The following is a 16,737-nucleotide window of genomic DNA, read 5'->3' on the forward strand; positions in this document are numbered from 1 at the left end:
AACTTTTGATGCAGCTGAGCATACACCTCACAATAATAAATAAATAAATAAAGATTATCATCATGTTGTAATAGTTGGAGATGATGTTATGTTATGGATGAAATATCACAATACAATACTGGAATTAGCAAGAGCACAACACCACACCATCACCACGCATGTGTAATGTGTTGTGGAGGACGACTATTATTAATATTTACAAAGACAATTGTTTTATTTTTGGTTGTCCACTCCACAACTTGAATAAAATAAAATAAAATAGATCAAGCATGACACAATCCAAACTAAATAAAACACAACTCAGTACCAGATACAAGAAAACAAACAAAGGGAAAGAGAAAAATACTGAGACAGCTGAACAAAGAAACTAGGAATTTGTATAGAACAAACACACGAGAGGATCCACCTTGTTCGCATATATTATATATCGAGAAATCAATGGTAGGAAAAGTAAACATGTGGCACATGAGAAATCTTGGGCCAATCTTCTCCAATGTTGCGCTGGCATCTCCTCTCCAATTCAGGACAATCATCAATCACAAGTTCTCTTAAGGAGGTAAGAGAATGCATCCCCTCTAGCAGAGACGACAATTTTTGACATGAAACAATGATCAACTTTGTGAGTGATGTGAAAATTATTTATTGTATTGATTAATATCATTATATCTGGCTAAGTATTATTGGATGATTTAATGTTCTTGAGTTGCTATGTAATCGAAATTACTTGTTAAGGATATTATTATGTTCAGATGTGAAGAGTATGAGTATTTAATTATTTGTTTATTCATCACCTGCGTATATATTCAGTGATTGAAAAGAAAGAATTATCGCTTTTGGTTTTCATCAGATTTTGGTATATCTATTTTAAGTTTAGTTGAGAACCAATTTATTGAAAGTTTATATAAATGACGGGTTATGTTTTTCAAACCCACCTCGAGGGTACCCCCCAGTTGCCTTGAGACAGTTTGTTATTTATGATATTGCTCCACGAGTTTTGGGGACGTCTGAACCGTGTGGTGCCAGGATTGCAGCTCGGATGGACTTGGTGTCTCCGAGACATGCCAGGATTGCGGCTTGGATGGACTTGGTGTCTCCGAGATCTGCCAGGATTGCGGATAAGGTTGACTACATCCACGAATCCTGCCGATTTGCGGCTCGAATTGACCTTGTGTCGCCGAGACCTGCCAGGGGAATTGACGAATATCGGAATTGACGGATATATGAAATTGACGGCATATATGGAATTGACGGATCAGAAATGGGGGTACGCCTAGGTGGATTGAATTTGAGTTATAAATGCTTTTAAATTACATTGAGGATTCTATATAGTTGCCATTATTTTATTAAGTGACAATTGTTTTACAGGTGATAGATGGAAATACATATAGATTCTAATCAAGTTATTTATATATATAAATACAGTTATTTATTTATGAACTTTACCTGAGTTTGATACTAGGGTGTTCGAAGCTTATAAATCTTTAACTTATTTTATTTTATTATGTTTATTTATCTTTATTTTGCATTATTTTATACAGTACTAAATAGCTTAAGTTTTCTAGTATATTTTGCCCCATGAGTCTTAGAGATATCCGAACTGTGTGGGTGAGGATTGCGGACCAGGTTGATCATATATCTCCTGAGTTCAGCCAGGATTACAAATCAGGACTTGTCACCATTGGTGTCACGAGGAATTAATGATTATGACTTTCCAAGCATGATTACCTGATATAAATGCTTTTATTTATTCAGTTGATTATACATTGCCATGTGAGTAATGCCAGAAAGCTTGGAACAGGAAATGAGAACTAAGGTGGTTTTGCAAAGAAAGAACTACGTGTGGCTTGATCCCTCAGTAAGGGTACGTAGGCAGCCTATAGTTACAAGGTGCAGCCACGAGTTAGAATGTTTGAGATTACCAATGCATTATTGTTGTTCTGAAAGTTGAGATGAATTTTATTTGCAGATTGATTTATTTGATTTATTGCGACCTGATACCAGAATGTTATGATGCTCAATTTGGTTGGATATAATTGAATGCATGCTGAATGATTGAGTTATATAAATGTTTGATGACAGGTGGAAATTTTGGGAAAGGTTCAATTTATAGGGGAGATTCTGCCGAATTTCTGGTAGAAGTCACACTTAAATTTCTTTTGATTTCAGTTAAAATGGCAATTTAGTTTTTGTGCCCAAAGATTAGCAGTGTCGGACACATACGAGGTTTGACTCAGATTCAAAGTAGAATTTGGGTCGGGTCTGTCGAAGACAATTGTTTTGTCTATTTTTATTTTTCTTTATAATTTATCGTCCTGTCTTCAGAAATTGGACCGGGCCGAATCGAACCTGTCGAATTAAAATATATATTATTTCAATATTTATTTATATTTAATGCTATATTTTTAATCTCATAACTAATATTTATTCATGTTCAATTTCAAAACATCTCTCTCTTCTAGCTTTAATATTTATTTTTATGTGAAATTGAATAATTTATTAATTTTCATGTCAAAAAAATAAAATTTCAGTTGAAAAAATAATTAAATGATTTTAATTTTAATAATTCGGTTCAAAACTGAACCAGACCGAAATCGGTTCAACCATAAGTTTTTGAATTTTTTTAAATTAAAATCAAACTGAATCAAACCGGATGAATAGTACAAGATCGATTCTAATTTGATACAAAAACCGTTCCAAATCGAACCGTACTCACCCCTATTTGGCATATTGTATGCACGATAAGATCATTGAACTTACATAGACTGCCTTATCGGGTCGGCAGGCAACGGACTTTCTTGAATTGAAGTGATCAACTAACTCGTCACATGAGTAAAACTACCTAACTTCAATCCCCAATAGATATGTCTGATGTTGGATAAAAAATTTTAAAAAAATTATAATTGAAAGATGGTTGGAGGAAAGGTTTTTTGCGCCCTCTAACAAGTAATCCTGTAATTATGTTGAGAAACAGGACACACATATTACTTATCAATGATAAGTGAGGATAGATGTACTTTTTTCTTGCATTTTCTTTTTTTGGGGTGAGTTTAATGGCAACTCTCCAACCAAAAAGGAGAATGGCCTTTTATAACTCATTTCACATCACGCAGCAAAGAGGTAAGATCTTCAAACAAGATATAAAGTGATTTCAAGATTCTTACATCTTGACATGTTGCCTTCCATAATCCATGGCTTGAAGTTATGCTAGTAGGTGCTGGTTGTAAGAAACTAAGAAGTTTGCAGACTTCGTTATTTGAAATTAGCAAGTTTTTATTTTTTATTTTTTATTTTTAAGAATTCATTGAAATAAGTTTTCCTTAAATTAACGATGAGAGTAAAATTTAACTGAGAACTTGGTTATAATGAAAAAATGGATTCAATTCATCAAAAGAAAAAATGAATTTAGGGTTTAGGGTTTAGGGTTTAGGAAGTAAACAAAGTCGTTGTGCAAACCACACCCCTCATGTGAACGACTATTATATACAATCTTCAACTTAAATAAAATCAAATTGATCAAGCATGACACAATCCAAACTAAATAAAACACAACCCACACACAAGAAAACAAACAAACAATAGGAAAGAAAGAAATACTATCTGGAATTATATTAGTATAGAACAAACATACGAGATCAGGACCCATCTTGTTCGCATCTATTATATATTGAGAAATCAATTGACAAAGTGAAAGAAAACGTGTGGCACATGAGAAATCTCGGGCCAATCTTCTCCGATGTTGCGCTGGCATCTTCTCTCCAATTTAGGACAATTTATAATCCTAAGTTCTCTTAAGGAGGTAAGAGAACGCATCCCCTTTGGCAGAGACGACAATTTCGAACATGAATAAAGAAACAATTTTGTGAGTGATGTGAAACTTGCCAACCACCCAGGTAATGCCTCCAAATTCTCACAGCTCTCAATAATCAGGATTTGAAGGGTGTTAGCTGCCCCTTGAAACCATTCAGGCAATGCCACCATCCATGGTAAATCTTTAATATACAATTTTTGGAGCCTTAGTGGAGTTCCATGATAGTTTACGTTCCCCAAATCCAGTTGTTTGCAACCTCCTATGAAAAGAGTTCGTAATGTAGCAAGATAGCCCGTTTCACGCGGCAAAGAGGTTAAATTACTACATATGGAAATACCAAGAAGTCGAAGTGATTTTAAGCATCCCACCCCATTCTTTGTAAAACTTGTTTGTTTTGCTGTTAACCAAAGTGATGTGAGGCTCAACAATTTGCTTATATCGCTCGGTAACTCTTCAAGATTCTCACATCTAGAAAAATTGAGAGTTTGCAAGCTCTGCAATCTGCAAATTACAGTGTGGAGTTTCGTTATTGCTTTATTATAACTCAAGTCCAGTAATCTCAAATGTTTCAGAGAACCAAAGGAAATTGGCAATACTTGTAATGAACATCTAGGTAACTCAACCACTCGCAAATACTTGAATCTTGAAAAGCTAGTGTGAAGGAAGGATTCATCAATGTCTATTTTGTTTGCTGCTACAGTCCGCACTTTGTTCAACTTTTGCAAGGTTGTTGAAACATTTTGGCCAGCTTCCAAAAATGCCAAATGTCTAACATTTTCAGATATGTCTTTGGTGTTCGTATACTTCACTGTAAAACACTCACCTTGTGCAACTGATTGTACAAGATCATGGATAAGATCATGCATATCAAATACGTAGTACGTACCATAATCAATAACGTTTTGAAAAAAGGATCTCGCCCATAAATCTTTAAAATACAACTCTCCGATGTCTTCCAACTCCATATTCCCATGAACACGAGACTGATCAAGGATTCCATGTGCCATCCAATGTCTGATCAAATTTAAACTACTAAATTTAATCATATCCTTTTCCATGTGCCATCCAGTGTAGAGCAATCACCAAAATATAAAAAATAATCAAGCAATACAGAGTACCAAATGGTGTGTCAGTCATTTTTCCAGAAGTGTATCACAATGGCTGGTTTTCGATTAACGGAATCGTGCGGTTCTTGAGGTGCCACATAGAACAGAGCGATTGTGGCTCCGTTTTGCCAGGGACAAAAAAACCCAGAAAAACTGCACATGGGCAACTTCTGTTAGGGCTAGATGGAATCTAGGCAAAGTGAGACAATATATGGAGTTTCAGGGGGGAAAGTGAGACACTTAGAGTTTGAAGGGGGCTGAGACTGAAATTGAGTTACAGGGGGCATTTCAATAATTTAGCCTAATAATTATACAAGAAGTTTGTAGCTTAAATGATTAATATATCTGTAGCGTCACTTTTTGCAGCTCTGGAATTTGAAACAATGCAAATTATTGAATTTGTAAACTTTTTCAGCCTCCTGGCCATCAAATTCAAACCTCCTCCTGTCCAAATTCAAACCTCCTCCATAAACAATAAAAACAAAGGAGGGGCAACATGAATAATTTGATGTGGTGTATGGGACCCCCACAGTAATGGGTCAAGAGTGTGGCGTCTCTTCAAGACAAGAAGGGACATATCATGTCTGTATAGGACTAGGCTGAGCTAACATATTCTATGATCTTATAAAAAAAAACATATTATATGATATAAGGGTGCATTTTTGCTCACCACCTTAACTCTAGGTGGATCCTCACCATCCCTCCTAAAAGTTGACACATGTCCATGGGTTTAACTATGGTTAATTTTTTAATTTTTATTTATTTGATAACATTGTTATGAGAGAGAAACAATACTTCAATAAAATTTTTCCTGATTTACTCTTATTAACCTAGCAAACTTTCCACTTTTCTAAATTAATTAACAACTACCCAAATAAATAATTGGCAATTGGCGTGCTTTAATATGAATATCAATTCACAGGTCCCCTTGTCATGAACATGAAAGCAACCTTGGGAACTCGATGGAATGGATAGTCAGGAATCCTAGGAGTCATGGAAGCTCTCCATAGCAACTATGTATCATTCATGTTGTGAAAAACCTTTGGCGGCTTTATGCATTCCTTTAATCCCTCGTATGTGAGGTTGGGCTGTGTGGCTTATATTGGAAGCTGAGGCTGTTACATTTGGTACTCTGTATTGCTTGATTATTTTTTATATTTTGGCGATTGCTCTACATTATTTAGTACAATATTATAATTTGGCCATAACAAATTTGAATAACACCATAAAACATAGTTTCAATGGCAAATTATGATAATTTTATATAAATCCGAAAGGTTTTCTTAAAATAAAATGCTCCAAAGGAAAATCATAGAGGTAGTTATGTCATGCATATGTCCAGGCATTGGACGGATGAAAAAGAACAATTCATGTTACAATCCAAACCAAACAAAAGAGAAAAATTTAACGGAGAAGTTGGTTATTAAGAAGAAATGGATTTAATGCCACCAAAACTGAGTGTATTCCTGTTTTCGCATGTAAAGCCATAATGCCACCAAAACTTTTGATGTAGCTGAGGAGACACATCATAATAATAAATAAATAAACAAATAAAGATTATCATAATATTAAGATGTTATGGATGAATGAAATCATCACACTGCATATATACAATACTGGAATTAGCAAACGGTACAAAGAAAGTAAACAAAGTCGTTGTGCACACCATACCACGCATGTACACAACTATTATTTACAAAGATGATTATTTTATTTTTAGTCCTCCACTCCACAACTTGAATAAAATAAAATCAAATTGATCTAAGCAGGAAACAATCCAAACTAAATAAAATACAATCCAGTAAGTACCTAGACACAAGAAAACAAACAAAGGGAAAGAAAGAAATACTGGGACAGCTGAAGAAAGAAACTAGGAATAATATTAGTATAGAACAAACATACGAGGGCAGCCACCTAGTTTGCATATATTATATATCAAGAAATCAAACGAGGGAAAAGAAAACATGTGGCACATGAGAAATCTTGGGCCAATCTTCTCCAATGTCACGTTGGCATCTCCTCTCCAATTCAGGACAATTATCAATCACAAGTTCTCTTAAGGAGGTAAGAGAACGCATTCCCTCTGGCAGGGATGACAATTCCGAACATGAATCAAGGACCAACTTTTTGAGTGATGTGAAACTTGCCAACCACTCAGGTAATGCCTCCAAATTCTCACACTCGTAAATAGCCAAGAATTGAAGGGTGTTAGCCGCTCCTTGAAACCATTCAGGCAATGCCACCATCCTTGGTAGTTGTACAATCCACAATTTTTGAAGCCTCAGTGGAGTTCCTTGATAGTTTACGTTCCCCAAATCCAATTGTTCACAGTTGTGTAGTATCAGAGTCCGTAAGGAAGCAAGATAGCTCGTTTCACGCGGCAAAGAGGTTAAATTACTATTGACAATACTAAGATATCGAAGTAATTTTAAGCATCCCACCCCATTCTCTGTAAAACTTGTTTGTTTTGTCGTTAAGCAAAGTGATGTGAGCCTGATCAATTTGCTTATATCTCTGGGCAACTCATCAAGATTCTCACATTCATCAAGATTTAGAGTTTGCAAGCTCTGCAGTCTGCAAATTGCATTGGGGAGTTTCGTTATTGCTTCATTATAACCCAAGTTCAGATATCTCAAATGTTTCAGGGAACCGATGGAACTTGGCAACACTTGTAATGAACATCTAGGCAACTCAACCACTCGAAGATACTTGAATCTTGAAAAGCAAGTGTGAAGGAAGGATTCATCAATGTCTATTATGTCTGCTGCTACAGTCCGCACTTTGTTCAACTTTTGCAAGGTTGTTGAAACATTTTGGCCAGCTTCCAGAACTGTCAAATGTCTAACATTTTCAGATATGCCCTTGGTGTTTGCAGACTTCACTGTAAAACACTCACCTTGTGCAACTGATTGTACAAGATCATGGATAAGATCATGCATATCAAATTTATAGTTAATGCCACCATCAACAATGTTTTGAAAGAAGGATCTCGCCCATAAATCTTTAAAATATAGCTCTCCGATGTCTTCCAACTCCATATTCCCATGAACATGAGACTGATCAAGGATTCCATGTGCCATCCAATATCTGATCAATTGAAAACTATTAAATTCAATCATATCCTTTTGGAGATGGGAACAGTAAGCAAGACATTGTCTCAAATGAGGAGGCAATCGGGTATAACTCAATCTCAAAGCAGGTAAAATTTGACCATCATCTTCTTGTTTCAATTCCCATATCTCAGAATCTCTCACCAATTTCCATTCCCGTTCATCAGTCTTTGAGTATAGTTGACTCCCTAAAGTTTTCACTGCCAATGGAACCCCTCCGCACTTTCCGACAATATCTTTTCCCATTTTAAAGAGGTTAGGATATTCTTTCTCATGTCCATCTTTAAAAGCACATTCTACAAACAATGACAAGCACTCCTCAAAAGAAAGAAATTCTAAATTAATGTTTGCTGGAATCGTACCCATGATCTTAGCAACTGCGGTACTTCTTGTCGTCACTAAAATCTTACTCCCTGACTTGGCTCCCTTTGTCAATAGATCTCTCAACTGACTCCACTTCAAAGCATCATCTTTCCAAACATCATCCAAGACAAGCAGAAATTTCTTATCCTTCAAAGCTTCACGTAGCCTGCCTTGCAACTGATCCAGAGTCAATTTATCACTGATCTCTGTATCTAATGCAGAACCAAGAATCAGTCTTGTGCATCTAGTAAGTTCAAAGTCCACCGGAACTGATGCCCACATCCTCAATTCGAAATGCCCAACGACCCTTTTATCATCGTACACCCACTTGGCAAGTGTGGTCTTCCCTAAACCTCCAATCCCCACTATCGGAATGACAGAGACTTTATTATTAGAATTCCCACTTTGATCATCATCACCTTGTTGCATCAACAGATTTACAATTTCTTCCTTCTCAGACTCTCTACCAATAACCTTTGAAGCAGGAACGAAGGGCCTTTCATGATTATCACCTCCATATCCATGAGGAAGAATGGTGAGAGAATCAAATATAGCCTTATTGGACTTGAGCTCATCTAATCTCTCTCTAATCTCCTTGATTTCATTGCCTAATCTGAAACGGAATGCGATTGGATTAGAACGAGAGAAGAAACGGCGTACCTTTCCAATTGTGCCATGAAATGTTTCCACCACTTCCCTCCGCAAAGCTTCGCACTCAAACTCATCCAACAAGTCCTCAGCATCAAGAAATACGTCTTTAAGCTGTCGTAGCCAACTGCGTATCTGCTGGTTATGAGCTTGCTTCTGTTCGGCATCCAAGAGGACATCTTTTATGGTGGACATTGTGCGCTGAATCTTGTTCAGATCAGCTTTAACGCCCCATGCCAAGCAGATCTGCTCAGAAGCAATAGACCCGAGCTTTTCAATGAGTTTGGTTGCCAAAGGAAAGGCAAGATCAGCCATGGTTCTGTTGAGGAGGTGAATACAAGGGAATTGGGATATATTGTTTATAGACGGAGTATATGAATTTCAATTAACTAAAACAAAAATATCTCTTCATATAGAAAGGCAACATGAGGGGAAGATAAAATAAAAGAATACGATACCAAAGCCTCAATTACAGGACAACAAGTCACCCAAAGACGTTGCAGTCCAGATTCTATGAAGCGTAAAGAAGTAGGAGGGCAAGTCTTTTAGTTCACTGTGGAAGTCTCAAACTTGCTAGTGAAATGAATCCAAAATTTCCAAAATTTTATTCAGAATTAACAAATTCATCCAAAATTTCCAAAATCATTGAGGGACATGCATGCAAAAAGAAGAGCTATAAATATTTTTTTCATCATCCAAAATTTTCAAAATCATTGTGAATACTTCTGAGACTATTTAATTTGCTTGATCATTAAAGAAAATATTGGGAAAGAAAAGTGACGCATGCAGCATCTATTCGTCAAAGTCCAACCTAAGCAATGCATTCCTTTGTTTCTTCGTTTTTTTTTTTCGGTTGAAATCCTTTTTTGCTAGGTTAGGTTAGAATGCAAAGAAGAGTCCCCACTAATCATCAATTTTGTAAAATCCAACCGACGGAGAGAGGTGAGGGAGAGAGAGGAGCGACTAATGAAGTACAAGTAGTCATGGCCAATTCAAGTATATATTCTTTTTCTTTGCTTGCTCAACACTTATAACCAAGTCCTTCATGCAGTTGATCACACTAGCTAAGTTCCAAGCCATAAAGAACCCAAAAACAGAGAGAGTAAAGCGGGGCACTCAACATTTATTCTTTGATGTCTAACTTAAGCAATGCCTTTCTTTGTTTACCATTCGAGGCATATAATATCGGTTTCTAAGAGAACCTTGGTGAAACACATGGCCTTATCTCGATAATTTGACAAATGTCAATCTTTATAAACACTTACTTGTATAGACCCTAATACACTCAAAATTAGATAGAAGCCTACTTTGCAATCACAAAACTAGATGAATTAGCATGCGTGAGTTAGGTTAGTTGACCAGTGCAGTCTACCTGCCTCTTTACTCCAGAGTTCGATCCCCTCATACATTAGAGTAGTTTAACATATCATTGTGTAAATAAATAAATAAATAAAAATATAAAAGCCGATGGATTAAAAATTGCCGCTTTAAAAGCCAAGCTGATGAAGCAATTGGCATACTCTCTATTTATGAAAGATACCCCTTTATTTGAACCGTCACAATCTTTTTCAGGAATAGTCTCAATCCATCAAGTTCCATTTCCATTCCTATAAAAGAACGAAAGTTCCCTCTAGTAAAGTACAAGTCATGCCGAAATTCAAGTATTATTCTTTGTTTGTTCTTTAGGTTTGGTTTTGGTATTTTAATTTATTTTAATTACTTTTATTCCCCTTTATTGCTTCCAAATTTACATTATATATATGAATTGTTGTAGAAATGTCACTTGAACTTATACCTCAATTTCTATTTGTCACCTTAAAGAAAAATTTAAGAGAAATGACATCTTAATTTTTCAAAATCCATGATTTTTCATCTGACTTTAACACCATAGAATTTTCCATCCATTTTTAAGGGTATTTTAGTCTTTCTATTTTTCCAAAAAAAATAGATACCTATCTTTGTCTTTCTCCACCACCCTAACCCCACCCACCTCTAAAACACATCGCACATGACCCCCTTCCCTCTTCTCTCTCTGTCTCTAAGCATGTATAAATTTTTTTATGGTGTTCATTGGTAGAGAGAGAATGTCTAAAATTTTTATGGTGCGCATATCTAAAATTTTCAAAAAGAAAAAAAAAGAAGAAAAAGAAAAAGAAGAAGGTGGACTCAGTTTGGGTATGCTGAGGGAATTTGTGTGTGGAGGCTAGGTCTTCCATGGTAGAGAGAGAAGTAGGAAGGGGAAGAGGGAAGGGTGAATAGATTTCAAAGTAGGCGAGGTTGGTTGGAGCCTTGGTGGCGCACATGGGATGGGGGAAGGTGAGAAATTTTTTTTTTCAATTTTAATTGTTTAAAAGATATACAATTTTTCATATAATGATTTTTCCATTTTTAAAATACCCTTGAAAATGGAAAGACTAAAGTACCTTAAAATGGATGGAAAATTGAATGGTGTTAAAGTCAGATGACAAATCATGGATTTTGAAAAATTAAAGTGACATTTAAAATGTTCTTTAAGGTCATTTGAGCCTGGTAGAAATCCGACCACGCGTCTTGGAAAACCAATAGGCCAAAATGCAAATTGGCGGCTTAAGGAGCCTAACAACTAAATCGAAACAAGAAGACCGGACTTATGGGTCATCATGCACCCCACGTCGTTTAATCTTTAATAAAGTCTATAGCTTTAGATGTACGATGTTCCACCATAATTTAGACCAAGAACTTAGAAGTCCAAACCTAACTTCCAGCAACGGGTTGAAAACATCTTACTACTGAAGTGGGAACATCTGGAACCTCTGAAGTGGGTGTTTAGTTGTGGTCTAAAATTCAACTAAAGTCAAGTCCTTCAGTCAGCCTAGGTTAAGTGATAAGCCAAGGTCAAGTCCTATGATCACCCAAGATTAAGGTCTTCAATCAACGAAGATCGAGTCATCCGATCAGCCAAGATTGAGTCTTTCGAACAGCCAAGATCAAGGCTTTCAATTAGCCAAGGTCAAGTTCTCTGATCAACCAAGATCAAGTCCTCAAATAAGCCAAGATAAAGTCCTCTGATCAGACAAGATCAAGTCCTTTGATTAGCCAAGGTCAAGTCCTCTGATCAGCCAATATCAAGCCTTTCAATCAGCCAAGATCGAGTCTTCTAATCAGCCGGGATCAAACCCAACTCCAAGTTGAGGTAGAACCCAACTTCAAGTCTGGGTGGATGCCAACTCCAAACCAATTTCAAGTTTGGGTGGAATCCAACTTCAAACTAATTTCAAGTCTAGGTGGAACACAACTCCAAGCCAACCCCAAGTTAGGGTGGAACCTAACTTCAAGTTGAGGTGGGAACCTAACTCTAAGTCTGGTCGAGCAATTCCAAGAAAGCAACATCAGTGGGTGTTTCAACCAAGATCAGAACTCCAAAAGTTACGATGTCTCACCAGATGTCAAGCTAAAGTCTCCGAGGTCCATGACCAAGTCACATATTTGAACCCAAGATTTCTGGAGGATCACATGCACATGACGGAGGCTTCATAAGGAAGGAAATCAAGGAGATTTACGACAATCTAGAGTATTCCAAAAGAAGAGAGAAACAAGCAATCATAAGGTGTTCATCAATTTGATCTCACAGATTTGGAGGTTTTACAAGGAAATATTTTGAACAAAGTTGACCTTTGGAGCCCATGAGCTGACGGATGCCCCTATATAAACCTCATCTGATGAAGGGAGAAGACACATATCTGTTTGGCCTTAATTTGGCACACTTAGCCCAAAATCACATATCTGTTTGGCCTTAATTTGGCACACTCAGCCCAAAATCACAAGGGCAACCACCAGCATTCCTTCGAAATTGGGCAAAGAATACACATTCAGCCCAACATTAAAGGCCCCAGCCCATGATCTATCAAAACATAACAATAAAACTTGGGCCTCGGAAAAACAGAGAAATGGAGAAATCAGCCCATAACCCCCGGAAAATTCAAGGCCCGGTATGATTAAAAAGAAGAGAAACCCAAAAATCAGAGGCAGACCCACGTGACTGTCTGAAATAAACTTTGAAAAGTCAATATTTTCAACTGGGTTGATGAAGGGTTAACAAAAGTAGGCAACTAGGAAGAGACATCTGTGAATCTCTGCCACCAGAAGATCAAAATCCTTTTATATATTCAGAAAAATTGTTTCTACTCCAAAGAAGGCACCATATGTTCAAGAGATACGCATGTTTTTCTTTTCTAAAAAATATAAACAGGAAACATCGAGTTGTTCAAAACTGGAAAATCAAAACTAACCATCACAGATTGAACTCTTACATGGGCAGTTGGAATTAAAGAGGGGTTAGGTTCTCTTTCAGAAAAAACAAGGAAGTGATCTAAAGAACTGACTATTGAGAGCCTATCTGCCAGAATTGATAGAACCCCATTCTTTCTTTGCATTTAAAAATGAAAGATCTTTTTTTTTTTTAGAAAAATCTGCCGCCCATTTTTAAATCAGAAATCATACTCCAGCATTTCGTATAAATATAGGAGAGGGTGAACAAAGCAAAGGACACACTCAACAATCGAAAAAACAAACCAAAAAAATCAATCCAAGATAAAAACTCAAAATGATCACTTGATCTCTGAGAACCTTCAAACAAATCGAAGCAACCAAAAAGCTCATTCAAGCTACATAAGAAGCCAGCTATAAATTAGAGCTTCCAAGTTTAGACTTAGAGAAATAAATCATTCAGAACGAGATTCCCCTCGTTATAAGTTTGATTCAGCAAAAGCCAAAACAAGCAGAGTTTGGATTTTTACAAATATGAAAATCTCAACAAATTTATGGAGAGCCCTGACCAAGCAGAACATGTACCATAGTGCAGTTCCGTCTCGATAATCTTCAAGTCCAGCCACTTCGCCCCTTTCATATTAAAGAAGTCGTAGTTCGGCCCGTTCAAAAAGCCTTTCAGGGCTTGAAATAGATTAAAGCTTTGCCAAAACTTTGGTATTGATTTACAGCTGAAACTCAGTAGTTGAAGTTGTTGACAGTTCAGTCTAACACGACATACTCAGTCCACTCGAATCGAAGCTTCTATCTAGGCAGAAATGGAATTCCTGCCTTCTTTTTGTCTTTATGGAGTTGATTTTTCCCTTCTAAGTCTTGTAAAAGGTAGTTTTGTCTAAAAACAATCCACTTTATTATCATTTATTCTGGCCAGAACTACCAATTTTGTACTGAGATAAATTATGAAGTCCTCACCAGTCTGAGGCAAGAAAAGAACTTACTTGGGAGATATTCCTCACCCAAATTCATAATCGCTTGTTTAAAAATCAGTAACTTGGGGCACAAATTATCTATTTTTAAGAAAGTCTGTTAGAATTGTTATTGCTAGTAGTGGCACGCCCGCACACTAAAGAAAGTTGGCTTGTTGACCAGCCAACGGTTTCCAAGGCAATGGAGAACTTTACCCTACCATCACAGGAACAAACACAAAATGGGTGAACAATATCATCAGACACAAACATATTTTTTGTCTCGCACTTTTCTTTTCCTAGACATAGGATTTTATTTTTCAAGCACTTAGTGTAGCAAGTTCTTCCTATCTTTTTTTAGTGTAAGTTTACTTTCTTGAAATTTATATTATCTTACTTTTAAATTCAAGTTTATTCTCATTGCTTTACTTTTCATTATTATCGAAATTTTATTAAGTTTAATTTAGTTTATCGTTCTTATCGTTCTTCGTTTAATTTACGTTCATTTATGGCTTTGATCAATTTTATCGCATTTTAATTCTCATCTTTTAGTTTAATCACATCTTTAATTTAATTGCATCATTTTCACTTAAAACCCATAAGAATCACAAAAAATCCATACGAAGCTTAACCATCCTCAAGCCCGAGGAAGTGAAAGAACCTAGTTTTTGATGCAGCAAGTAAGGGAAAACAATTCTTAATTGTTGGTACCAAAAATAAAGCAGCTGATTCAGTATCATGGGCTGCAATAAAGGCTCGGTGTCATTATGTTAATAAAAAATGGCTCGGTGGTATGAGACCAAGATGAAGTTCCTTACTTGGCCGATCAATCACTTGATCAGAAGTCATAAGTGCAACATATCCATCCAACATTTTCCATCCAAGCCATTCGGTGGCTTGGTGGTGGCATGTCTACGCAACTCAAGAGAAGAAGGACCAAAAGTTCCTTTTGTCAGCCACCTCGGCCGAAAAGAGGGAAACAAAGGTGGTAGATTGAAACTGAGGTATAAGTTCAAGTGACATTACTACAAATATCTCTTATATATATAAATATATTTAATGAAAGCGATAATCTAAATTACAAGTGGGATTTCTTATATGATAACGAACAAGGAAAAACCAAAGAAAAATTAAGAAGAAAATATTTCTTTTGGGGTCGTTTGGTAACAAACTGATATGGACTAGACTAAATCCTAGGATTGTCTTTGATTGACTTGGTTTGACCTAAGTTGGATAACATTGCGTTTGGTGTATGATTGGACTATGATTAAATTTTTTTTTTTTTTTTTTTAAAGTAAGTTTATATATATATAATTTTTTTTTGGGGAATGTGGATTTTTTAATATTTTCTTATAAAACTTTTCTTCTTTCTGTATCTCTTTCTTCTTCTTCCTCCTGCGAACAGCACTGCTACTATGGGCTCTTCCTTCCTAGCATAGTGGGGGTCGTCGTCTCCTTTTCCTCTTGTTCTTAGTCCTTTTTTATCTGTGCTTTTTTTTTTTATGCTTGAAAATTCTCCCCTTTTACTCTTTTATTGTCTTCTCTTCTTCTCCTTTTCTCCCTCTGCTCACGAAGCCGTCATCGTCTCCTACAGCCCTAAGTCCAAGCTATGAAGTCCTCGTCCTCTGCCATTAGTGCGTAGCGAAATCATATGGCTACAATTGTAGATTTTCTTACTATATGAGTTTTGAATGGAAGTCAAATCTTATGGTGCTCGTTGAAACTGATGTTGTGATGTTTTAAAAAAATGCAAAACAAAGATGATTTCAAACACACGTAATACTCGCAAGTACACGAACCGTTGGCAATAAAGCTTATATAAGTGCGAGGTCGATCCCGCAGGGATTGGATTGCCTAATTCCATTTGATTTCCTAGTGAAAATAAGAAAAGAAAAAGAAAGAAAAACAAAATTACAATGTCACACAACTCAAAGGCTAAAATCACACTTTAAACACACACCACATTTTTTGGGAGGGGGGGGGGGTGTGGTGGTGGTGGTGTTTGCAATGAGAAACTAATTCTAGAAACACCTATGAAAAGAAGTGCTAAATAAGAAGATTAACAAATAAAAGTGACCAATGTAATCTAGGACAACTAAAAGTTTTAAAAGAGTTTAAAAGAGTTTAAAAGTTTGGGTGTATTCAATTCAAATTTTAAAAGAGTTTGTAAAAGTTTGGGTGTATTCAATTCAGATTTCAATTGACATTAAAAAAACACATCGAAATCTAGGTGTATTCAATTATGACTTTTTAAAAGTCAAACAAAATTTAGGTGTATTCAAAAAGTAATTTATTTTGAAGGAATTAATAAGTTGCCCGATTTCGTTAGAAATTAAAGTGATAAGTATAAATACAAAAGGCACTGACAAATCTTATGTCAACCCTAGAAACTTTGAACGTGCTCTACGCTTTCCAGTCCTTGAATGTGTGTGCTTGTCAAGTGGAGGTAAAAAATCTCTTCTCTTTTCTACGTTTTCATATATGTATGATCT

At 36.2% G+C, this 16,737-nt stretch overlaps 2 protein-coding genes across 2 annotated transcripts; both read right to left on the minus strand.

Annotated features, from left to right (window-relative positions):
• Positions 1-3,581: 3,581 nt before the first annotated feature.
• LOC103339480 (uncharacterized) lies at positions 3,582-4,866 on the minus strand. The gene has a single exon (XM_008242778.2). It carries the CDS (start codon positions 4,864-4,866, stop codon positions 3,673-3,675), a length of 1,194 nt encoding a protein of 397 aa, XP_008241000.2. The 3' UTR covers positions 3,582-3,672.
• A 1,582-nt stretch (positions 4,867-6,448) lies between these two features.
• LOC148914793 (putative disease resistance protein RGA1) lies at positions 6,449-9,379 on the minus strand. Its single transcript, XM_089042184.1, has one exon. It carries the CDS (start codon positions 9,348-9,350, stop codon positions 6,858-6,860), a length of 2,493 nt encoding a protein of 830 aa, XP_088898310.1. The 5' UTR covers positions 9,351-9,379; the 3' UTR covers positions 6,449-6,857.
• Positions 9,380-16,737: the final 7,358 nt, after the last annotated feature.

Source organism: Prunus mume, linkage group LG8, assembly GCF_029339155.1.
Source record: "Prunus mume cultivar Tortuosa linkage group LG8, ASM2933915v1, whole genome shotgun sequence".
Taxonomy (NCBI): domain Eukaryota; kingdom Viridiplantae; phylum Streptophyta; class Magnoliopsida; order Rosales; family Rosaceae; genus Prunus; species Prunus mume.

What these genes read in the sequence shown, in the direction of transcription:
- LOC148914793 (XM_089042184.1), bottom strand. Translation starts at nt 9,350, where the DNA reads ATGGCTGATCTTGCCTTTCCTTTGGCAACCAAACTCATTGAAAAGCTC.
- LOC103339480 (XM_008242778.2), bottom strand. Translation starts at nt 4,866, where the DNA reads ATGGAAAAGGATATGATTAAATTTAGTAGTTTAAATTTGATCAGACAT.